The 23,707-nt window shown below is 58.1% G+C and overlaps 9 protein-coding genes across 9 annotated transcripts; 6 read left to right on the top strand and 3 right to left on the bottom strand.

Moving 5' to 3' along the window:
- Window positions 1-366: 366 nt before the first annotated feature.
- On the top strand, window positions 367-2,798 carry D7B24_004821 (uncharacterized protein; the record flags this gene model as incomplete). Its single annotated transcript, XM_028638986.1, has 2 exons — window positions 367-1,162; window positions 1,216-2,798. 2 exons carry the CDS (start codon window positions 367-369, stop codon window positions 2,796-2,798), a joined length of 2,379 nt encoding a protein of 792 aa, XP_028496527.1.
- A 1,681-nt stretch (window positions 2,799-4,479) lies between these two features.
- D7B24_004820 (uncharacterized protein) lies at window positions 4,480-6,060 on the top strand (the record flags this gene model as incomplete). The annotated part of the gene is made up of 1 exon (XM_028638985.1): window positions 4,480-6,060. The coding sequence occupies one exon, from the start codon at window positions 4,480-4,482 to the stop codon at window positions 6,058-6,060; it is 1,581 nt and encodes a 526-aa protein (XP_028496526.1).
- Window positions 6,061-6,189: 129 nt separating this feature from the next.
- On the top strand, window positions 6,190-6,756 carry D7B24_004819 (uncharacterized protein; the record flags this gene model as incomplete). Its single annotated transcript, XM_028638984.1, has 3 exons — window positions 6,190-6,270; window positions 6,419-6,488; window positions 6,593-6,756. The coding sequence occupies 3 exons, from the start codon at window positions 6,190-6,192 to the stop codon at window positions 6,754-6,756; spliced, it is 315 nt and encodes a 104-aa protein (XP_028496525.1).
- A 3,517-nt stretch (window positions 6,757-10,273) lies between these two features.
- ERT1 (Transcriptional regulator of nonfermentable carbon utilization) lies at window positions 10,274-12,551 on the top strand (the record flags this gene model as incomplete). The annotated part of the gene is made up of 3 exons (XM_028638983.1): window positions 10,274-10,514; window positions 10,664-12,441; window positions 12,501-12,551. 3 exons carry the CDS (start codon window positions 10,274-10,276, stop codon window positions 12,549-12,551), a joined length of 2,070 nt encoding a protein of 689 aa, XP_028496524.1.
- A 487-nt stretch (window positions 12,552-13,038) lies between these two features.
- On the bottom strand, window positions 13,039-13,832 carry FMN1 (riboflavin kinase; the record flags this gene model as incomplete). The annotated part of the gene is made up of 2 exons (XM_028638982.1): window positions 13,039-13,569; window positions 13,707-13,832. The coding sequence occupies 2 exons, from the start codon at window positions 13,830-13,832 to the stop codon at window positions 13,039-13,041; spliced, it is 657 nt and encodes a 218-aa protein (XP_028496523.1).
- A 1,490-nt stretch (window positions 13,833-15,322) lies between these two features.
- Window positions 15,323-16,063, bottom strand: FMP52 (Protein fmp52, mitochondrial; the record flags this gene model as incomplete). The annotated part of the gene is made up of 1 exon (XM_028638981.1): window positions 15,323-16,063. One exon carries the CDS (start codon window positions 16,061-16,063, stop codon window positions 15,323-15,325), a length of 741 nt encoding a protein of 246 aa, XP_028496522.1.
- Window positions 16,064-17,468: 1,405 nt separating this feature from the next.
- Window positions 17,469-18,122, top strand: D7B24_004815 (uncharacterized protein; the record flags this gene model as incomplete). The annotated part of the gene is made up of 2 exons (XM_028638980.1): window positions 17,469-17,487; window positions 17,542-18,122. The coding sequence occupies 2 exons, from the start codon at window positions 17,469-17,471 to the stop codon at window positions 18,120-18,122; spliced, it is 600 nt and encodes a 199-aa protein (XP_028496521.1).
- Window positions 18,123-18,354: 232 nt separating this feature from the next.
- Window positions 18,355-18,978, bottom strand: D7B24_004814 (uncharacterized protein; the record flags this gene model as incomplete). The annotated part of the gene is made up of 1 exon (XM_028638979.1): window positions 18,355-18,978. The coding sequence occupies one exon, from the start codon at window positions 18,976-18,978 to the stop codon at window positions 18,355-18,357; it is 624 nt and encodes a 207-aa protein (XP_028496520.1).
- Window positions 18,979-21,636: 2,658 nt separating this feature from the next.
- On the top strand, window positions 21,637-22,027 carry HYD5_2 (Fungal hydrophobin; the record flags this gene model as incomplete). The annotated part of the gene is made up of 2 exons (XM_028638978.1): window positions 21,637-21,796; window positions 21,903-22,027. The coding sequence occupies 2 exons, from the start codon at window positions 21,637-21,639 to the stop codon at window positions 22,025-22,027; spliced, it is 285 nt and encodes a 94-aa protein (XP_028496519.1).
- Between the last annotated feature and the right edge of the window lie 1,680 nt (window positions 22,028-23,707).

The raw sequence follows: 23,707 nt of genomic DNA, 5'->3' as shown, positions 1-23,707 counted from the left end.
CAACAGCCTGCCTCAAGGCTACGTGATGTAGTCCGTGCTGACTAACTGCATCACAAGAGTCCCTTCATGCCTGTCAAGCAACGTCACTGATGAGATGCCGCGATCTACCGTTGCCGTGCCAACCCCGCACAGACCAGCACGGCCATCAAGCAGGGAAGTCACTGCCTCTCCTCGGGCAACGGGCAACGACGAAGGAGTGTGGCTTCCTTGGTATTTGCTCGGCGGCTTGATATATACGAACAATGCATTCAGCTTGACGGCAGAACATTCCTCTCACCTTCTGCTTTCCCCGCCATTCAACCTCCCCGCATACCATCTTGCCGACACATCGAAGCCGAGCTACGCCTTTCCCCCATTTGCCCCGCCATGCCTCGAGATTCCTCGACCCGGCCGTCACACCGCCGGCACGAGTCGACCGAGGAGCGCGACCAACGACGCAAGACTAGAAGAGCCCAGCAGGACGACGACAGACCTCGCCGCGCCAAGAGACCACCTACGACCACCACGACCACCACAGACTCGGAACAGAGCCGTGCCGAACGCAGCTCGCGCGCCCACGCCCTCTCGGCCGATGCCCTGGCGCAGCTCAACAGCGCTGGCGGCCCTGTGCGCGACGACAGCCCCGACCGCGAGAGGGAAGAGCGGCAGAGGGAGCGGAGGGAACGGCGACGCCGGCGGCGAGAGCGCGAAGAGGCTGGCGAGAGGCGCAAGACCAGGCCTGACGACGAGAGGCGGAGGCCGAGTCGCCAGCCGCCGGGCGAGCGGACGCGCAGCCGACACGATGACGAAGAGCAGAGGCGCAGCCGCCTTGACGACGAACGGAGACGGGCCTTGGTCGAGGAGAGGTGGCGTCTCGAGGACGAACGACGGCAGGCGAGGTATGAGGACGCCCCGAGGACGAAGAGGACCGTGCGGCGCGAGCGGCGCGGCGGCGACGGCGACTTCTCCGATGTTGAGTATGAGAAGCCTCGGAAGCAGAAAAAAGGCGCCAAGGACAAGCGGATCGTCAGCGGCGCTGCTCTCGAGGAGGGCCAGGGGTGGAAGATTGGTGGCTTCTTCGGCAGGCTCAGGGGCGGCGGCAGCAGTGCTGTGCCCACGAAGGACTTGGACGACTCGGACTACGACCCGCCGGTGCGGCCGGTCCGCAAGAAGAGGAAACTCTGTACGTGACAACCTCCCGCGAGACTGACCGAACGGCGCGCGCTAACAGAACAGGGATCTGCATGGGCGTTTCGGTCGTTCTCATCATCATCATCGTCGTCGTGGCCGTCGTCGTCTCGAAGAACAACTCGTCAGACAGCAGCGCCAGCGCAGACGCCGACCTCCAGGACAAGGACAAGGACAGCATTCCGATGCAGTGGCGCGGCACGTACCTCGACCCCTTCAGCTGGGACAACACGGACGATTTCAATGTCACCTTCACCGACGCGACGGTGGGCGACCTGCCCGTCATGGGCCTCTTCGACGACTGGGACGACTCGGCGCGCTGCAACGACAAGGTGCCGCCGCTCGACAAGGCTTGGGGCTCGTACGACAAGCGGCCGGCGCGGGGCGTCAACGTGGGCGGCTGGCTCGTGCTCGAACCCTTCATCACGCCGTCGCTCTTTGCCTACGACAAGCGCCTCGGCATCATCGACGAGTGGACGCTGAGCACGCACCTCGGCAAGCGCCAGACGGCCGAGGTGCTCGAGGCACACTACGCGAGCTTTGTCACCGAGTCGACGTTCAAGGAGATCCGGGACGCCGGGCTCGACCACGTGCGCATCCCGTTCGGCTACTGGGCCGTCGAGGTGTGGGACGACAGCGACCCGTACCTCGCGCGGACGTCGTGGCGGTACCTGCTGCGCGGCATCGAGTGGGCGCGCAAGTACGGCCTCCGCGTCAAGCTCGACCCGCACGCGCTGCCGGGGTCGCAGAACGGATGGAACCACTCGGGCCGCTGGGGCGCCATCGGCTGGCTCAACGGCACGGCGGGCACGGAGAACCGCAGGCGCTCGGTCGAGATGCACGACCGGCTGTCCCAGTTCTTCGCGCAGCCGCGGTACAAGAACATCATCACCTTCTACGGCCTCGCCAACGAGCCCAAGATGACGGAGCTGTCGACGGCGGACGTCATCGCGTGGACGGAGGAGTGCTACGCGCTCGTGCGCAAGAACGGCGTCGACGCCGTCGTCGTCTTCGGCGACGGCTTCATGGGCCTGCACAACTGGCAGGGACGCATGACGGGCTACGACGACATGGCGCTCGACGTGCACCAGTACGTCATCTTCAACAAGGACCAGATCGCCTACACGCACCAGGAAAAGGTCGAGTACGCGTGCCAGGGGTGGACGGAGCAGGCGCAGCAGAGCATGGACCGCGCGACGGGCTACGGGCCGACGCTCTTCGCCGAGTGGTCGCAGGCCGACACGGACTGCGCGACGTACCTCACCAACGTCGGCCAGGGCAACCGCTGGACGGGCACGTACGACCCCGGCGACGATCCGACGGCCGTCGCCGTGCTGACGCCCGGGTGCCCGACCAAGGACAGGCGGTGCGACTGCGGGCCGGCCAACGCCAAGGTCGAGGACATGAGCGACGGCTACAAGCAGTTTCTCAAAATGTTCGCCGAGGCCCAGATGCACTCGTTCGAAAAGGGCTGGGGGTGGTGGTACTGGACCTGGGACACGGAGGACGCGCCGCTGTGGAGCTACAAAAAAGCCCTCGCCGGCGGCCTCATGCCGGCCAAGCCGTGGGACAGGGCCTTTGACTGCGACGCCGACGTGCCGGCCTTTGACCTGCCCGAGTTCTACCGGTGAGGCCGGCGGTCTTGTCACTCCATCGTATAGCTTGGCTGCCTGCAATGACAAATGATGTACTCGTGATGATGGCCGCTGGTCTATCCCTTGGGTGCCGAAAGTACACCTCCGCACATATACTGATGACCGCCTGCAAGAATAGCTCCCATGTGCATCTTGACAGGCACTGTTAAAACAAGCAAATCTATTCAAACTAAGCAGCATACAAGTGTGTAGATGTCCTGTTCGTTGCATCCTTCATTCAACTGGCGACATTGATTGTTCTGCCGCCTGGCTGTCGATCATATGAAGTATTGAAGGTTTCATTTCGGCGTCAAGGGATGTCTTGTGCTCTTTCTTGCATGTTGGAGGTAGCACTAGATACTGGTATTCCCTTGGTGCCGAAATTGGCCTCAGTACATATAATCTTCGCCCCCTTCCCGAACAGCTAGACAAGGACGTTTCCAGCAGCCGGACCAGTCCTGCATGAACAGTGAGCCGATCCGCAGAACACGGATACCGGATCAGCATTCGAATGCACCCCTCGTTGTCTACCCCAGCGTAAACTTGTCCTCCTCATTTTTCTGCCACTTTTGCTGTCCAGCTGAAGAAGTCCTCGGGCCGACTCTCGGCGCACAAAAGGGATAGGCTTGTGCAGATAGCCTCCTCCGCCTGCCGCCGCCGATGACGAAGACCAGCTGGCTTATGGGGGGTTGATTCGACATGGAGTTGAGGGAGGATCCGAAATCGAGTTGAAAAAAAAAATGAGCGGCTTATCAACCATGACAATTCGCCTCGCGTCTCGCGTCTTGCGAATCCCCCGTGGTGGGGCCCCCTCCCCACGCCACCCTTGTCTTAGACCCTCGTGACAAGAGCGCCCAGAAGCCCCATGTGGACGTCTCACGAGCGAGCTGGACGACGACGACAATCGAGGCGATGGGCCGAGATTCGTCCTTGTGCATCCCTTTTCGAGACTTTTTTTTTTTCTCGAGGAAGAAATCCCGGCAAAGGCGCACCCTCCCCCCCCATGAGCGGCCGCGTGTTGTGGAGCACGCATCATGTCGAAATCCGAACAGGAACGGCGTCAGTCCTGTGCTCGCCGACATGCCGAGTTCCGTCCTGCCTGCCGCCAGGGCGCGGGCCCCTCAGCAGAGCCCAGAGAGAGAGAGAGAGAAAGACGGCGCGCGGAACCCCGACCTAGGCTATGAATAAGCTCCCCGCCCCGGGATCCGATTTCCCTGCCCCATGGATCGCTCAGGTTTGGTCAGTCATAATGTGACCAACGTGAAAAGAGGCGCGCGAGCCGAGCACAGGAACGAACGCCTCCCGTTGACGAATGGAGGATCAGTGCGGGTGGCCTGGGAATCGGCCCAAGCCGCTTTCCGCCTGTTCCCCCAGTTATTTGTTTGTTCAATGCGATTTCGGTAACAAGTACGCCAACGCCGATTCATCATCAGTCGTCAGGTGAAGGCCCGGGAATAAATAAATCGATCGTGGAGCCCATGCCGCCCCCCCTCTAAAAGGATGGACTGCCGACCCTAGAAATCTATTCAGGGTGCTGATGTCATTGCCTTGACCTTTGAAGCTCCCGAAACGCCTCTTCACCTTCCGATTCCTTCGTCTCTCTCACATTGTCTCACACGTCAAAGACGGCAGACACGGAACTGACGCACGTGGAACAAGCTCTTGACACCCAAACACCATGGCCGATGCAGACCGTGATCTCGAAAAGGCCGACGCCGACGCCAACGCCGACACCAAGTTCGCCCCCATCCGGACCGAACCGCGTGCAACGTCAGATGCACAACCACGTCGACCGTCAACCGCCTCCGCCCGCTCCGTAGCCCGCACCATCTCCCGTGCCCGGTCGCAGAACGGCTACTCCTGTGACGACTACCAGCCCTCCTCGGACGACAATGAGCCGTCGGCGTCCTCAACGGATGCTGCTGCCAACGGTGCCGCCAGGGCACGATCCAAGGAGGACCCCTTCGAGGTTTCGTTTGAAAATGGTGACCGCGACCCCTGGTGCCCGCGCTCCCTGCCGACGCCGCGCAAGTGGCTCATCGTCGCCCTCGTCTCGGCCGCCAGCCTCTGCGTCACGGCCGCGAGTTCCATCTACACGTCGACCTACATCAAGATGGACGCCGAGTTCGGCTCGTCGCGCATCGTCTCGACCCTCGGCCTGTCGACCTTTGTGCTGGGCATCAGCCTGGGCCCCATGTTCCTGAGCCCGCTGTCCGAGTTCTACGGCCGCCGCCCCATCTACCTCGTCGCCTGGTCCATGTACATCATCTGGATCATCCCCTCGGCCGTCGCCACCAACATTCAGACCATGATCGTCGCCCGCTTCTTCGACGGCCTCTCCGGCAGCGCCTTCCTCGCCGTCTCGGGCGGCACCGTCAGCGACCTCTTCGACCGCCAGCACCTCCAGGCCCCGATGCTGCTGTACTCCATGGCGCCCTTTGTCGGCCCCGCCATCGGCCCCACCGTCGGCGGCTTCATCAACTACAACGTCGATTGGCGCTGGACCTACTACGTCCTCCTCATGTGGGCCGTCGCCATGGGTCTGCTCATCCTGTTCTTCGTCCCCGAGACCTATCACCCCGTCGTCCTGCGCCTCAAGGCACGCGCCGTACGCGCCGACACGGGCGACGACCGCTGGCGCGCCCCCATGGACAAGGCGGACAAGTCCATCCTCCGCACCGTCGCCTTGTCGCTGCGCCGGCCCTTCCAGCTGCTCGCCTACGAGCCCATGGTCCTCCTGCTCTGCATCTTCTCCGCCATCCTCCTCGGTGTCCTCTACCTCTTCTTCGGCGCCTTCCCTCTCGTCTTCGGCAACACGCACGGCTTTAACCTGTGGCAGGTCGGCCTGGCCTTCAATGGCATCCTCGTCGGCATGCTCTGCGCCGCCGCGACCGATCCCCTGTGGCATGCCATTCGCGATCGTCTCATCCGTGACAACGAGCGCCGCACCGGCGTGGCCTTTGCCAGCGAGCCCGAGTACCGCCTCCCGTCGGCCATCCTCGGCGCCTTCCTCGTGACTGTTGGCCTCTTCGTCTTCGGCTGGACTGCCAATGCCAACATCCATTGGATCGCACCCATCATTGGCTCTGGTATTTTTGGCGCTGGGTATGTCTTCTTCCCCCGTCCTGTTCCGCTTCGTCTGTGCCTCCCTTTACGAGTCCTCGTCGCACGGCAGCTCGCGACCCTGCCCAGAGTTGGTCAGAGGTCCGGCGGCTGTGGCCTCTGCTCGACCGCGCACGATGCATCGTCCCGCGCATGACACTTGTCGGCTTGAAAATAGGGACGGGAACTGCATGGCGCTGGCACCACCCGCACCGTACTTCAGTCATCCTTAGTAAAAGCTTGGTCAGGCGGTTGCGCAAGGCTCGTCCGAGTCATCTTGCATGAAATGTTCAAAAAAGTAGCGATGCGGCTAACCGTCTGGGCTTACAGAACCCTGCTGGTCTTCACCGGCATCTTCACGTTCCTCGTATGTTGTCCTACCTCCACCCCTCCACCCCTCCACCCCCAAAAGCCCTGTCCGGTACCCTGCGTGGCAGGAAGGGGGAAACCCCCTTGATTTAGAGGGCGACGACGTACTGTATAATTGTGACGGTCTCTGACGCTGAAACCCGTAGGTTGACGCCTATCCGCTCTACGCCGCGAGCGTTCTGGCGGCCAATGCCTTTGTGCGCTGCATGTTCGCTGGTAAGTGCATCTGGTGATACCGGTGCCCGCGTCCGTCCAGCTGGTATCCTCTCATTCTCCAGGTCGCACGTGCAGGAGAGGCTAATTTTCGTGTGGTGCGGTAGCTGCCTTTCCATTGTTTGGAAACCAGATGTACGAGGCTCTCGGGTATCCCTGGGCATCTTCGCTCCTCGCTTTCCTGACAGTAGCCATGCTGCCCTTCCCCTACATTTTCTTCCGGTACGGCAAGAGGATCAGGGGCACGAGCAGGTTCGCCACCCAAGGCTGAAGATGTGAGCATTGGACGACAACCAAGTGCTCAAATCGGTCTCCAGGGGTCGTTGAGACCTTGGAAAGCCACCCTAGGTGCCCGACCGCGTGCATACGCCCAGTGGCGACGAGGCGACAGGCGCCTCTTCGTCGGATCAGGCACCATCGTAGCACAAGTTACTCGGCCTGCGGGTGATCGAGGCGTGTGCACGCCAGATGCCGACGCACTAGTGTCGACCCGTGTCGAGGCGCTCGCGGCTGACTTTGGTCAGGGCTGGCTTTTGGTTGCCCGGACCCGTGTTCATGAGCCACGCCTACGACAATGCGACGATGATCGGAGCAAAGGAAGAGAAGAGGTGTCGCATTCGAACCCACGACATGGTTGTGGCGATGAGGTCGAGGGAGCTGGGAAGGCCAGCGAGGGATGCCTGCCGCATGGGCTACTCCAAAGCCTAGGAGGTGACGCAACAGAAATCTCTATCGTCGATGGCCCAATCGCCATGCTGGCATCGAGGCGAGGCTGGGCCTGAAACGATTAAGACGCGTCGACGCGTGAGCCGGCCAGTGAGAAGATGACAACCGTCCTTCTAGCACTCTGTGTTACATGTCAGCATGGAGTGAGCGATTCAGGAGACAGCGAGGACCAGTGAAGCAACGAGCCAAGCCACTCGGATGGCTTGTCTACCACGGTATCCAACAGAGTTGCCTAGCAGGCCTAGGTAGGCGCAAGATCACCTGGCAGCAGGTCAGTGGTTTGGTGGAAGCCTCGGTTCCCGGGTTGGAACAATCAAGGCCCATGTTAGCAAGTCTCTGCAGGTGACAATGATCCGTGGTGCGAGGTGTGGTGTGATGAGTGTGGCTGAGGGGTGCCAAGCCAGAGTGATGGTATGTTTATTTCACAGAGCTTTGCATGGTACAAACTAGGAGGGGGGGGGGGGGCGTGAGATGTTTCTTGGGCATTTGGGACGAAGTGGCCGGCCATCAAGTGAGGTACCAGACGAGCAGCGGATGACCGCACAACAATGTAGAGGGCTCGTAAAACCCGTAAAGAAATCAAGTCGTCGTCATCGTCATCGTCGCAGGTTGAGGCTGGAACAGCAAATAAGCAAATTCGACTGAATCATGCATGTCTGAATCAACATGACGGCGCGCAGCCGTTAATAAGAATGACCATTGAGCCAAGACCAGGCACCGGCCGGCAGGGGGCCATGATGATGCCGTTGCTGCTTCCCGTATGAATCACAGCCACAGTCGCAGCTGCCCCACCGATCCTGGCCTTCCTCCTGTACTCAAGTCATTCAATGGTAGCAGGCAGGTAGGTACCTTCCTGTGCCTAATTATAATTGCGTGACGAGGAAATCGGTAGTGGCTCTCGCACTTGCCCGGCTCGATCATCTGCCAGTCACGCAAGACAGGATCAGCAAGACAAGGCAGGAGACATGTTGGTCTGAGACCCGTTCCTGCGCTGCCGGTCCGCGGATTGCAGCTGCCAGGTGAAGTGTGTGTTTCGAGCCTCGCATCCTGAACCTCGTGAATCTGAGTCTTCCTTCTGCATTGATCACCCCTCTCACTGATCCCTTCATCGCCTGTCCGCCTGAACCTTGAAGCCTAGTGAGCGACATGGTACCTGAAGCAAAGAACGGACGGAGACTCTCAGCCCTGGGACGGACGCGCATCTCATTGGTCTTGTGACCTCGGTTACGGGGTCCTCCTCCAACCCCAAGTTCTCCCGCAGGGCCGGAGCCTTTCTAGCGACCAGACCAATACTGGCTGACTAGCAGTTGGTGCAACCATCAGCTGCGCGCAGCCAATCATGCGCCACCTATTCTTCTCCAATGCGAGAGCGATGCCCAGCCGACCCACCTTTTGACGAACCCCGCAGCGCAAATCTTTGACCATGCCCCAATACCAAGGGCAATGGAACGCAGCCACGAGTGCTGGAGAGACAAGCAGACAAGGCACCACCACACCAGACCAACCAACACCAGGAGTCTAGGCACCTTAGAGGTAGGCAGGTAGCAGGAGGAGTACCGATGCCTCCCCCCCCCCCCTACGTAGTCCAGTCGCAGCTTATTTCTCCGTCGGGTCACAACACACACGACAGCTCTTCAGTCTCAACCACTCAGAGCCTCGCCAAAACACTGTTGTCGCTGCGTCTGAGGTACATACACACCTACCTTCAAACACGTGTGCACTCGCTCGTGTCAACTGAACGCAGACCGAGGTCGACAAACCACGACCGACCCAACGTCGCCGCAGACAATCGACCCGGGCTCCCTTGCCATAGCGATCTCCTCGCTACATCAACACCGAAGACGCCAAACCCGACACCTATTTGCGCTCTCTCTCAGCCCCGCGTCAATGGGCCTGTCGCAACACCCACGCCTCACCCAACGCCCTCGACAACCCTCGCGCCCTCCTCTCCTCCACGTGTGACCTCGTCTTAGTATCCTGTTTGCGCCCTTGCGAAGCCAATTGCCCTCATCCCCCCCATCAAGGAAATCGACTCGATACCCAACTTCGGCCTTCTTTTGGTCGCCGACCTTGTGTTGCATGTCAATGCTTGTTTACCACTCGCAATAGACCCCGACGGGTAGCTGCCGACGACCTGCATCCCTCCTCCCCTCTCTGCCGCTGCCATCGACGCTACCCTCATCGACGCCCACAGCCGGCTATCCACGATCCCGAGCACGAGCCCCAGCCTCCGTCACAAGTTTGCCGGCCAGCGAACGACACCTAGACATCCACACCGCGGCCTCTGTCCGTGACGGTGCTTCATCCGCCCCTCCCTCGAGGCCCGCGACGTCCTTGGGGAAGCCACGACGCTCCCCCCTTCTCTCTCCTCTCTCTACAACCTTGACTGGTCACTGCCGTCTCAGCGACCCAGTCTTTGCGCCGTCAACGATTTCGTTACACCAGAAACGCCTCCTCCCACCCTCCGTCGCAGCTCCATTGGCAAGCCTTGCTTGTAAACGATACGAGGCCCGCCTATCGTCGTGCCTGACTGATCCTCCGCTAGCACGACCTACATTGGAAGCGCAGACGTGAACTAGTAACACGCCCCCTCTCCCAGCAGCGAACGACGACACGCAGCATCGTCTCTACGCCCTCCCAGGTTCGAACCTCAATTTGCGGCGGCAGCGTGACACAGCTCCCGCGCGACCTCCTATTTGTCCAGGATTACCTCTCAAAAACTCTTTGGGGCGCCGCAGGACCCATCCCACCCAAGCGCAACGAGGGGAAACGATACATCGCTGGTCGGGGCTATTACGTCTGTGTGTCGCTGCGAGGAAACTATACCCTGTCGTGTACCACGTAGAACGCTGCCCTGCAGGACGATTGACCATACTATTTCCCCTTACACCACAGCTCCTGGACGAGACACCAAGCCAAGAACCTGGCGCTGCCGCCCAAGACAAGGCCATCCCGGTCGAGGGCTCGCATAGCCGTGCCGTCATCTCGTACACCTCCCGCGCGCCACGCCACCATCCTGTCGCTCACACCAGCGTGTAGGCTGTATATAAACCTTCGTCATCATGCCGGACGAACTCGAGGAGAACGGGGCCGAGGTCTCGGATGCCATGTCGGACAATGAGCATGAGTACGAAGACGATCTTGCTGTGAAAGACGAAGACGACAAGATGGCCGAGACAAACGACTCAACCGGCAACAATGGCGAGGTCAAGAAGAAGTATGACCCTAAAGACCCCTTGCGCCCACGGCGAAAGAAGGCCAGGAGAGCATGCTATGCTTGCCAGCGAGCTCATTTGACGTGCGGTAAGCTTGACAGAATCTTATCCTCTTCGGTGTGACTCGCGGGTCTTGTGATCCGTCCTGCTCGCCTTGGTGACAGCGGCAGCCGGCATGGCGGGGTTGCGCTCGGGGCAGATGTGCCCACGGACCAGCTCTGACTGACGTTCCCACAGGAGATGAACGACCATGTCAACGATGCATCAAGCGTGGCTTGGCCGATGCCTGTCAGGACGGCGTACGCAAAAAGGCGAAATATCTCCACGATGCACCTCCTGAAGCCTTGCGACCTGTTCTGGGCCCAAATTACAACCCGAACCCAACGCCGGCCCGCCCGAACGGTCAACGGCAGCACAGCAATGCCTCAGAGACGGCCTCCACAGCCGGGAGCACCTACTTCTCGCAAAGTACCGCCTCGACCACGTTCCCGGTGTACTCTGGTTCGCAGACACCTGTGGGCCTTCCCGAGGGACTCACTTTCCCGCAGCCGTCGCCAGTCTCGCCTTCATTCCCTCAGCCAGCCACCAACAACCAGCGACCTAATACGATGGGAGGCATGATCTCGCCTCAGATCTCCGGGGATCCATTGAGTTTCAATACACTCTTCGACCCCAGCAACCCCGCCATCTTCAACTTTGACTTGGAAGGCCTCAACTTCGGCAGCCAGTATGGTGCCATGGAGTTTGGCATGTTGGGCCACATGTCCTCTGGGGCTGGGGAGACACCACCGCGCGACCCTTCTCTTTCTGGACCTAGCAGCGGCGACATCAACTTTGGATCCGCCGGTGTCTTTGGCAACGGCAACGGCCAGTTTGGTCAATCCTATGATGGCATAGGTAGCGAATTCTTGAACCTCGATCACCCTTCAAGCGGCCTGTATCAGCAGGGCAATCTCCAGCATGGCTTGCCACACGCCTATGCCATCGCCGCCGGCCCAAATAGTCTGCATAGCCCCAGCACCGAGACGACGGCGAGTCCACAACCGACCAATTTCAATTTCGAGGGCTCACCGAGCGGCAATTTCGGCGGCCTGGGCGGAACCCAATCCCTGACAGGTGTCGGAGCCCGTCACAAGGGAAAGCCTAGTGCGGCGCAGAAAGGCGGGCCCCAATCGATCCTGGGAAAGAGGCAGAGAGATCCATCGTGGATATACGAGTCGGTCAAGGAGCCCTATCAGTACCTGGCCGGGTTCCACGCTCTCATCGCTTTCCTTCAGAAGAGGTTCTCTGCCAACAAGACGCTAAGGATTGCCAAGGCATTGGCCAGCATCCGGCCGTCGTTTATCTCCTGCACGCGGAACCTGAATCAACAGGATCTCGTCTTCATGGAGAAGTGTTTCCAAAGGACTCTGTTCGAGTATGAAGACTATATGCACCAGTGCTCGGCGCCTACCATTGTGTGCCGCCGGACGGGCGAAATTGCGGCCGCTAACAAGGAGTTTACCGCCCTGACAGGATGGACCAAGGATGTCCTGCTCGGCAATGAACCCAACTTGAACGTCAACACTGGCGGTGCTGCCTCTACCACGACAAGCGGCGCCAACACGGGCCGTGCTGGCTTGGCGACGCCGAAGCTGTCCGCCGCAACGCTGGACTCTGTCGAGACCGAAGGGAGTCGCAAGCAGCCGGTCTTTATTGCCGAGATTCTCGATGACGACAGTGTCATTGAGTTTTACGAGGACTTCTCCCACCTTGCATTTGGCGACAGCCGAGGCAAGGTCTACAAGACATGCCAAGCACTCAAGTACCGGACCAAAGAGGCCGCCGAGGCCGCCGCGGCCATGGAGGTCACGCCACAACGAGATCCAAGGAAGAGCATCCTCAGCAGCCGCGTCATTCGTATCGACGGTGAACACGGGATTTCCAAGATTGAGAAGGACGGCAAGGTCAACTGTCGCTATTGCTGGACCATCAAACGCGATGTGTTTGATATTCCCATGCTTATCGTTATGAATGTGAGTTACTTGGCCCTGCTCTGAGACTATCGGCATCCTCGTACTGACTAGACGTGCAGTTTTTACCATGCTATTCGCGCAACCAGGAACCGCACCAACTTGCTGTTTAGATGGGGGGTTCAATTCCAAAACCAAAAAGTATGAAGGGGGTCATCAGGCTGGGGACATACTAGGGCATTCAGGTACGGGCGGCGTTTGGGACAAGTTGGGCGCATGCCCGGGATTCTTCTTCTCTACAGTTTCATCCTTCTCCAGATGAGAAGAAGCAGTGTTTCTTTTTCTTTCAGATGTTGCCTCCGTGGCTCCGGTGTGATGCGTGTGTGATGGGGAGGGGGGAGGGAGGGGGATGGCTTTGAAGTTGGACACTCGGTCGCAAGGGCGTACATCGTGTGTAGGCGGGCATGTTTATCGTTTCTCATGTCTATACGAAGTCTACATGTTTCCATGAAACCGGGTGCACGTCATTTTTCTTCGTCGCTCGTACGCAGGTGCTTGTGCTCGCATGGCCCCATCTGGCAAACGCCGCTCCCTTCTACCTCTGGCTTTCCACCCACTCCTGACACCGGGGGGCAGCGAGGACCAGCGAGGACCGCCCTCTCACTCCAGAGCACGCAGCAGCCACGAGACGTCGAGCGTGCCCTCGCCGTCGCCCAGCCGCGCCTCGGCCCCCTCGCCGCTGCGCAGCACGTCCTCGCGCGGCGGGCACCAGGCGCTCCGCCGCAGGCTCTCGCGCGCGACGGTGCAGTCGAACCGAATGTCCTCGACGAGGGCCTCGAGCGACTTGTAGTCCTTCTCCTCGCGGACGAAGCCGAGCAGCAGGAGGCGCATGTGGGCATCGTAAAAGTCGGCGGCAAAGGGGTGCAGCACGTGCACCTCGGCCGACCGCACCGTGTTCTTGTAGAACGGGTTGTAGCCGATGGACATGACCATCGGGTACAGCAGGGGGGGCAGCGGCGCGGCCGCGTCTGCGCCTGCGCCTGCGCCTGGGGTTGGGGTTGGGCTGGGGCGGTTGGGGTGGTCCGCGGGCAGGGCGATCGAGGCCCAGCCAAAGTAGACGCCCGAGGCGAACGTCTCGATCCAGGGGGTCACGGATGCGTCGACGGGGAGGTTGGCGGTGGGGATGCCGAGCTGTGGCGTGTTACTTTTCGGCGTCCCTCTTCTTGGTGTTTTGAGGGGAGAAGGGGGGGGGCATGGAGGGCATTCATGGCATGGAGGGCATTCATGGCATGAGGGGGATGGGCACAGTGAGCTGAGACGAGACTGACCTCCTTCGAGCCGCGGCCGAAGCCGGAAATGACCTTGCCCTCCATCTGGAGGGGAAAGGGGGTCTCTGGGCCTGCATCGGGGCCTACGATGCGAGGACGCCCTTCCGTGACGCCTGTGTCTGTCATGATGATAAGGGTGTTGATGGGGGGTCGGCAGCGATGAGTAGTACAGGAATGTCCGAGAACTAAGGCAGGAGGCGTTCTCGTAACCCCCGAGTGGTGAGACTGGTGTTGCGTGGGACCTGATGTCTCGGGGTCGGTTTGGGGCGTAAGGCAGACGAGGAGCGGCCTGTGGATGTGATGGAGGGGCGAAAGGTGAGGCTATCGTAGGATGGGATTTGGAGAATGAGAGAGTCTTATGCTGTTGGAGGGGTCGCGCTGGTCGAAGGAGGGGCAGACCCTGACTAATGCGGAGCTGCTGGCCAACCCTAACCCGATGACGTCAGTCGCATCGAAGTTGTACATTTCGGTAGAGGGCCAGGCCAGCAACGGCATCTCTTTTCTGGCTTTCATGCTGTTGATCATCAACATAAGGTTTATTCATTGACATAGTCTGATGTATTCAAATTTTGAATCACCTCTTTGTACACAAGATGCCTTAACTGAGCGGGCTTGGGATTGTCCGGGGTCACATGTTCTCACTCAACGAGGATGAGGTGTAAGCACTTGACCGCTACGATTGGTGCCACCAAGAAGCGAGCTGACCATTGGCATTCACTGACCAGATGATGTGGATTGTCCGTTAGAACATAAAACAGGCTGTCGGCAGGTTTCGTGCATCTGCTTTCCTTTTTGACATTTATGCGTTTTCGTTGTGCCTGAAGGAGAGCATAAAAGCAGCCAATGTTACATTCGCCAAACCGCCTCTAAGACGCAATTTACCATTCTAACGTTCACGCATTGTTCTTGGCAATCATAATGGCACTTTCAGTATACCAAAGGTTTTCGTTGGTGCTCATCTTCCTATATGTTTTCATCCTGATGTCCATCACTGTAAGATCTTCCACAGCAGGAAGAGCTAGCTTAAACTGACTGGTCTGTGGCAGTGGCCACTGCTTCGAACCCTATGCAGCTTTTGGCATTCCAAGCTTACCAGGGCGAGATCACTTTCGCCTCGGGCAACTCCTAAGCTCTTGCCCAGGCTCTTCCATCGACAACGAAGCTCAATATACGATGTTGAACAGCAACCGGTAGTCAGCTGCCACTGATTTGATGACGGTACAATTCGCTTCATTCATTCTGGATGAAATACTCTTTCGATACTCATCAAGTTGGATGCGTCAGTAGCGCTTGAGCTTGGCAACACACTTCATGTCGGTGTCTCAACACGGGATGAACTTCGTCTACCACGGCAACGATCATTCAGAGCACGAAATGGAGGGAAGCTCAAGAGAAGCGAGCTGCATAGACGAACCACAAGGTATCACTCATTCGCACGACGCGCGCGCCTCGAATGAATCACATGTCATGCTGAGCTTCCAGAACAGTATTTTGGCTGTTCAGCAACATGCAATAGGGGTAATTATTGGTATCTCGCGTAAGGACAAGAAAGATCAGTCAACCGAAACACAACGAGTGTCTGAAGAAGAAGAAGAAGCGAGTCGCCCCGTGGCCCCCTACGCAGTGGCAGCAGACTTCTCCGCCGGGTCCTTCCACTCGGTGCGGCCGAGCCTCACGATATCCGCCGACTCGAGGATCCAGTACTTGTCGGGCGCGCCGCCCTCGGCCGCGATCTGGGCGGCGCGGACAGCAGCGCGGGCAATGACCTCGTGCTCCTGGCCAATGGCATCCTGCACGCCCTGGCCGAAGAAGCTCAGCGACCGCACGGCGGCGTTGAGGAGACCGCCGCCGGTCTGGGGCGTCTCGCGGGTGCCGAGGATGGCGCCGGGCCGCACGACGACGGCGTGGTCAAAGCCGGCGTCGCGCAGGGCGTCCTCGACGCCGATCTTCATCTTGCTGTAGGGGGCGCGGGAGCCGACGAGGCCGCGGACGCCGGCGCTGCTGATGAAGACGAACGTCTTGACGCCGGCGTCCTTGGCGGCGCGGATGAGCTCGACGTTGAGGTCGTGGTCGATCTTCCACTGGTTCGCCCAGCCGCCGGCGGCGGCGCGCGTGGTGCCGAGGCCGGAGAGGACGGTGTGCGGCGTCGGGGTGACGGCGGTGAGCTTGGCGGCCCAGGCGGTCGTGTCGGGCTCGACGATGGCGTTGAGGTTGGGCGTGCCGGTGGGATTGGGGGGCGCGCGGCGGGAGATGGTCGTCGTCTTGATGCTGGTGGTCGTGAGGAGCGTGGCTAGGATCTGGGAGCCGACGAGGCCGGTGCTGCCGATGACGGCGGCGGAGGTGAAGGGGGCAGACATTCTGGCCGAGTTCTACGCAGGTATCGCAGTTCTTCGATGGGTAGGGGTATGTATGTTCTGCGGCTGCCGCTCCGGAATTGTCGAGGGATGAGTCGAAATGCTGGGACGACCGCCAGCTGTTCCGGTCCCATGAGATACAGTCTAGTTTCGGGGTTAAGATTAAGGGTCTTGGGAGTGGCTGCCCCCCCATTATGTCCGACCATGTCGCAAGACCCTGGAGCCATGATGTCAGTCGGCGACGGAAACATGCGCCGAAGGGCCCGTCCGACGATCGGTTCTGGCAGTGCACAGGCATTGGAGTAGCCATGTCCCCAGTAAGGCAGGTGAGTATTGGAACCGTTACAAGAGCACACTTTTGGCGGACGAGTTCGTGAATCAGCCCGTACCCCGTCATTGCCTGGGCTTTGCCCATTTTTCAGTTTTCCTTGTGGGCTGTACCAGACTCTTCAGTATCTCCTATGCACGTCAATGTACATCTTGAGGACTGGTGGACAGGTCTCGCCTTCGAAGAAATTGCTAAGGAGGGAGTGATGATGGCCCTGCTGTGGCCTAGGGTAGGAGACGCCACTGATGCAGAAGGCTTCGTAAGTAGTGGACCAGTGATAGATACAGGGCCCCACGCTCAAGACACAGGCCTAGAGATCACCTGTTATTGATTGAGGCCGCTCGCGACCTGTTGACAACAGGTGTTTTACTTGGGCAGGCTAGTCGGTATAGCATAGTGGTCTGGTAGGTAGTAGATTTAAGGTTAGTAGGTATGTTCGTGAACAGCCTTTTTGGACCGCGAGTGCGTGGTTACTCTGTCATGCCTGTAGAGACCTTAGGGGTATATCTGAACTATGCGGGCAATACTAGCAAAGCGGATGGCACACCCCTACGAGGAGGCAGTATTCCGGGTAAGGATGCCGAAGGAGTTGGCCAGCACTGCAGGGTCCCCTTGCCAATCGATGCATCACTGTTGATCGCACTACCAGAGCGGTGCATGCTTCTAGGCCGACGTGTCATATCTTGCGCTCACCACGAGCGACAACCATACTGCCATGTGAATCATGGATGCATAGGGAGACTTGAAACATTCAATAGACAACCTTGGTGACACGCAATGATGCAGTAGGACGCGTGGTTCTGAAGCACCCATCGTCCCAGTTGGCTGACCCCAATCACCTGAAGAACCCCTCGCCAATGATAGTGGATCGGTCACAGAGGCAGGCGGGGTAGCTCCAAAAGCTCCCGACAGGATTGCGACGGCGGCACTGCCTGGAGCCAGCCTCGCTCATCAACCTCAACACTACACATCAACACCACGCGCTCGACGACGACAATCTCGCAGCAGTAAGCAGCCCATCCCTCATCGTCAGCGAAAACCCACCATTTGTCGCATCGGATTCCAACCCCAACCGCAACCATGGCGACGCAATACGAAGGTAAAGCCCCCCCAGTTTCCAGTGGCCCATCATGCATGCCCCTAACAACCACAGTCGAGCACAACATCAAACCGCCGCGCCAGCACGCACACTCCCGTCGCGTCGACATGTCCACCTTTGACGCCTTCCTCCACCAGATTCACACGAACCCCTCCTCGTCCTCGACGCCGCACAACAACCCCCACGCGACCCCGACCCCCGTCGACGCCGCCTCCCTCTTCACCCTCCTGCAGCAGCAGTTCCAGACCCTGCACGCGACCGCCCCCTCGACCGCCAACGCCTCCTTCCTCGAGTCCCTCGTCGAAGCCCTCTCCGCCGACATTGACCAGCCCCCCGTCGAGATTCCCGGCGTCGGCCAGTCCTACCTCGACGCCCTCGACCGCGTCGACCGCAAGACGCTCGGCCAGGAGGAGCAGTGCCCCATCTGCGCCGAGCGCTTCCTCGACGACCAGTACTGTCTCGTTGTCGAGCTGCCGTGCCACCACAGCCACAGGTTCGACCTCGAGTGCGTCGGTCCCTGGCTCATGGGCAAGGGGAGCTGTCCCATGTGTCGCAAGGACCTGACGAAGAAGAAGGAAGTGCCGATTGTGCAGGACGATGAGGAGGATGACGATCCCGACGGGCTGTATGCGTGAGCGACTCCAAAACGAGACGAAGGGCATGGTGGGCGGGGCATGGCGGGCGCGGGCATGGCGGGCGGAGCACGGCGTAGGGTGGTTAGGTTCATACGCGGCGGAACGAAGCGGCGACGAATGCTACGATGTTCATTTCCCCCCCTTTTCTTTTTCCGACTCGGTGGTCTCCCGCCCCGTCCGCAATGTCCTATCCCCCTTCTTTGCGAAAACGGCCTCAGGAAACGTACAAAATCTAGGCCGCTCCATCTCCCTTCTTCTCGGGACTCCCACCGCTGCTGGCGCCCCCCTTCCTGACCTCCCGCGGCGTCTCCTGCCCGCTCTTCTCGTCCCCCCGCGGCTTCGACACCTCCTGCGAGGCCCCGCTGACGTCGAGCTCCTCTTTGCCCTGGCGCCTGTTCGCCTCCTTGGCGCCCTCGGGCGACGTCACCGACGGGTCGAACGCCGACGCGAGGTTGCCCGTGTCCGAGTCGCGCCCCGACTTGGTGCCCTCTGTGCCGCCGGGCTGGAGCGACTCGCGGTCCTGCGTGTCCTTGTACGCCGCGCGCGGAGACGTCGTGTGCAGCGGCCGCGCTGCTGCTGCTGTTGTGGTGGTGGTGGTGGCGAGGGGTGTTCGCCGCGTGGCAAGACGGGCTGCCGGTTGGAGACGGAGGATGGTGCGAACTTGGGAGGCCATGGTGATTCTGTCGAGGGATAGTGCTGAGCAGGCGGACTTGGTGCTGTTCTGATGTGTTTCGTGGGCTCTGCGGTGAGCCGAGGCGTTGAGTTTGTGCGGCGAAGTGACGAGCTGTTTTACAATCCAAAAGTTGTAGACGGATGTATGATGGGATCGGAGCTCGTCGCGGCTCGCGAGCTTCATGGTAGGTCGATTGGTTGTTACGCTGGCGTGACGTCACCATGTTGAAGGCTCCCGGAGCGTCTTCTCCCATTTTGAAGACCTCCACATCGGTCGAGGACGCGGAGCTAGAGCCACGAGACTTTATTTTCAGAGTTGATCTCATTACTGGGGAGTGCTGTTTAGGTGCGTCTGATGATGCCGCGTCTGCTCGTAGGGAGTTTGTAATGGCTCGTGGCAGTACCTCATGACACTTGAAGCTCTTTAACTTTCCACTGCGTAAAGCTAGACGTCTTGAATATGACCCATTCCATGCCATGCATGGGTAGTCTTGATTGGCATCAAGATCAGCTGCCGTGTACCAACCGGAGTCTTATGAGTCGAAGTGCGGTCCAAGAACGTGGCGTGTTGGTGAAGTTTGACAGTACCCAATGATTTACAAAACTGATGTCGGCAGCTAGAACGAGAAGCCTGGTTCTTGACCAGGGAATCATTTCCTCAACTAGTATCGCTGTAGGTTTCACAATGAATAATTAAACTTCAAGAAATCTCAATCTATTCATAATGAAGCACACGGAGCTCAAGTTGACGCTTCTGTTGCCCTTGTTGATCATGCGTTTGCCAACAGGTTTTGCGTCCTCTTCCTGGACCTTCGAGCCAATCAAGAGTAGATAAACGGGACCTTAGTGGTGGGTTGAAGCAATCATTGGGTTCTCGAAAAAGCTTCATCAGGTTACGCATATTACGACAACCACTTCAGGTGAACGTTTGGCAACATAAGACGAGCTTGAAGTCGTGCGATCGCCCGACACAAAGCTTGACTCATCTAAGCTGATCGTTCTATCAGATAGCTGTGGTCATGAAGCTGAGAGGTGACTTCAATTGAGCCCCAGAACCGGCGGCTCTGCTGCTTGTCTCTGGCATCGCTGAGGTTTGAGTTCTAGCAAACCCAGGCATGTGACCGTAAACTGACTGATCGGACTGCATTTTCCATCTTTGAACAGTATTTGACAGACATGTGCCTTCCTTCGGTTCAATCATTGTATCATTGCAGCGATACAATTTCAAGCCCCCAGATGAACCCGCAGGTACGGTATTGAGTGTTGGTTACACACGTCAACACTGGGCTGGGAAGGACCCCGCAAACGGGTCAAGAAAGAGCGTGAACGGGCCGTGAAAGATCCTGGGGGGGAATGGTGATGATCCTCATCGAGATGCCTCCTGAAGACTATTCTTCTGTTCGACAGCTGACTCGAATCTTCTGCTCAACGAGACTCAGCCATTGGGCTTCGTGGCCGCCGCTGACATCGGTGGCAACATTGGGCTCTGGTCTTGCAAGTTCCAACTAGTGTTCCGCAGTTGCGGTGAACAGCTAGGAATGCTACCTACTAATATTACTTCTTTTAGGCCCATTGAGAAGTCATCCGCATATTCAGGTCGGCAATCAGATCAGATCAGCTTGTTTCTGCTGATCATATCCTTGAGCGTGACTGTCGGAAGTTGTCGATTCATCCAACAGCTCGCTTGAGAATCATCATCATTCGCTGCCTGCTCCAGGGCTGAGACGTCGCCTCAACAATGAGCTGGGCACGTTGCGCAATTCTATTCGAGTGAGACCAGACCGACCTGCGCCTGTCCTCTATCAGACCGAATCATTTCAACTTCGGTGGCACTAAGCAAGCCGTCCGACGCAAGTCTTCTCGGCTGGGGGGTCAGAAAGGAGGTTCAACTGTGCCTGTGCCGTTGCCGCATTGATGCTATGCGTCAAGATAAGATTTGTCTGTGGTTCCTCATGGGTCTTTTTGCTTTTGACAAGCGGAGCGGGTGGCTGGCTGGGCGGCTGCAAAAAAAGGGTCTAATCACACCGGTGGCAGAAGCAAGACAGACAAAGTGTCGAGGTCTTGGCCTAGCTTTCCAGCCCCGCCCAACCGGCATTGAGATCAGAGTACTCGGTAGGTTCAAGACGCGTGTAAGAGTTGCATGGTAGTCAATGTGTTAGTATCGTGTATTGTTGTCCATCTCGAGGCCCCAGTGTGAAAACTGACGCCCAATTACTTGTGGTGTTCAAGACAGAATCAATACCCCTAAAAGCACAACATAGTCTATGCGATGTTGTGCTCGGCAGGATCAACGACACCATCCGTGCACGCTGCCCTAAGACATCTTGGACTGATCTCGAAAAGTGATTCAAAGTTGACCCCATACATTGACAGAAATAAGGCCGCTAGGGGCAATCCCGGTCTCAGAACAATCAATTCTGTGCCACGTAACGTGCATCCCTGAGCCGGACCCACGCGGCTCGCGACCCTTTTTGCCAATGACGCCAAACTTTTCAGGGGTCGTGAACGGCAATTGCGGGGAACACGGCAGAAACGAGGGACGGTGAGATGCAGGACTGCCATATCGAGAGCCCATATTGCTTTTCCTCACTGCCGTTGAGCGGAGTCCGCGGGAGACACTCGCTCTCCCTGAACACTCCCTTGGCCTTGAACACGGCGAGATATAGAGACTTCACGAAGGTGAAGAAGATGGCATCAAATTGATATATAAACCCGGTGAACCTGCCAGGTCCAGAGATATTTCCTCTTCATCAGCTTCAGCATCTTTGACATCATCAACCATCACTTCTCTTCACCACAACTCTCTAACCAACACCCTCCCTCACCAACACCACCTTTCAAAATGAAGTCCTTCACTGCCATCGTCGCCCTCTTCGCCGGCCTCGCCATGGCCACCCCCGCCACCCTCGACACCCGTGGCTCGGTCTGCTCCGGCCTGTACAGCACCCCCCAGTGCTGCGCCACCGATGTCCTCGGTGTTGCCAGCCTTGACTGCTCGAACCGTAAGTCTCCTCATCCACTGCCAGGAATTCCTATCTCCCGCCTCCTATCCCGGCCTACTTCGACAAAGTTCTCAACAGAGACTGACCATTTCTGCGTCCTTCACAGCCAAGAGCGCCAACAACGCCAACGACTTCAAGCACAGCTGCGCCTCCACCGGCAAATCGGCCCTGTGCTGCCTCCTCCCCGTCGCCGGCCAGAATGTCCTCTGCACCAAGCCCATCGGAATCTAAGCATCGATCCGGTTGTGAGATACGTGCACCGCGCCTATTCGCGGGGCATTGCACACATATCTTCTCTTCCAAGTACATCACAGGACATTAGTTATTCGGCTTGGCAGCCGCTACCATATATCATCTGAGTTGACATATTCCTCACTACAAAGATTCCTCCACGCTGCACTGTGATTAAAATGTGACTACCTGTCGTAGACAATCTTCAAGCATCCGAACGTGTTAACCATCCGATTGAACCAGTCTGATTATGGACTTACCTCTATAGCATCACCAATTGACAGTGTTTCTAAGATATCGGTGGTTCATGGTGTCAGCCTGATGATCATCGGAGCCAAACTTCAGCCCCGAACCAATATCTTACCACAATCACTGTCACTCAGCTACGACTCAACACACTAACCGGCCATGCCGGGCCCCAACTCTCCAGCGAAGTGAACGCGAAGGACATGAGGGAGTACACCCTGACGGCATAGCGACGTGCCAGAGACGATGTCAGCAATGGCGAAGCGGTCACTGCGCATCTCCAACGAATACAGTCCGTGATGAGTGACATTGACCACAACGACACCACAGGCCCAGACGTTCAGGCTACCACCACCGACTACAACTGCCCAGACTAGTGACACCGCCGATGCGGAGGGGACCACCGCACGCAGAGTACCAACGAAGAAGGCCAGGGCCAAGGCTAAGCATCTCCCAAGTCTGCCGGACGACCCGTGGATCTTCAACGCCGCCGACTCTAATGTGGAAAACCCCGTCCTTTTTTGGGCCCCGCTATCCCGATACTTTCCCCCCTGGCGACGACAACAGACCGTAGATCCGGCCTGAGCTGCAACGGCATGAATGCAACCGTGGGGGATCGCATCGACAGGGCAGTCGAACGAATCCAAACAACTACTGGCAAAAGGTGTCTCAGCGACAACTCTACTTTCTCGCAGATTTCTGACAGAGAACAGGTTGTTATGCCCCTATCGCGCTACGTGGCAGCAGATGCACACATCAACCACTCCGTGCCCCAAGTGAGGTCTGACAAACCAGCACGTCAGGTAGCGTTTCGATAGTCATGCCAGGTAACCTCAAACTTGCCCTCTGTGAGCTGGTTCCCACGGCGATTCTCATCAAAGTACGAGACGTTTACACGATTGCAAAAAATTCATAACCTAGACACCATCCAAGTCTCAGAGCCGGAAGGTCAGGCTGTGACCTTGCACATGCGTGCTATATTGAATTGATGCTATCTTGGCCAGCAGTTTGCCCTCGTTCATCCATATGGGCAGGAAGCACAGAGACTTGATGCAAGGATGTACGTACCGTTGATGCAGGTCAAATCTTGCTTTCTGACTCACAAGCTGCTTAGTCGTGGATGCAAAGCTTCACGACAACTTAAGCAACAATAGACAAGAGACAGCTTTATTCACTCCGCCGAGCCTTGGGACCCAAATATTGCCCGTGACAGGACGCCCAGTCAATTTCTTGTCTTAAAGTATCAGATGAAATCGTGCGTCTATTCGAGTCATTTTCCCCGATGTCTGTCACTTGGGCTGACCCCGATTCCCCGGAACAAAATTCAACTTGTCAACCAATGACCTGTTTCAATATCAGCGGTGTGTCACACATTGTTTTAACATCGCAAAGCTCTGACGTGAGGATAGCCTTTAAGGTTGTGATTTACCCATG

This window comes from Verticillium nonalfalfae (assembly GCF_003724135.2).
Source record: "Verticillium nonalfalfae strain VnAa140/NRRL 66861 chromosome Unknown scaffold_28, whole genome shotgun sequence".
Classification (NCBI taxonomy): domain Eukaryota; kingdom Fungi; phylum Ascomycota; class Sordariomycetes; order Glomerellales; family Plectosphaerellaceae; genus Verticillium; species Verticillium nonalfalfae.
Note: the sequence above shows the minus strand (reverse complement) of the source record. Positions and strands in the feature narration are given on the sequence as shown.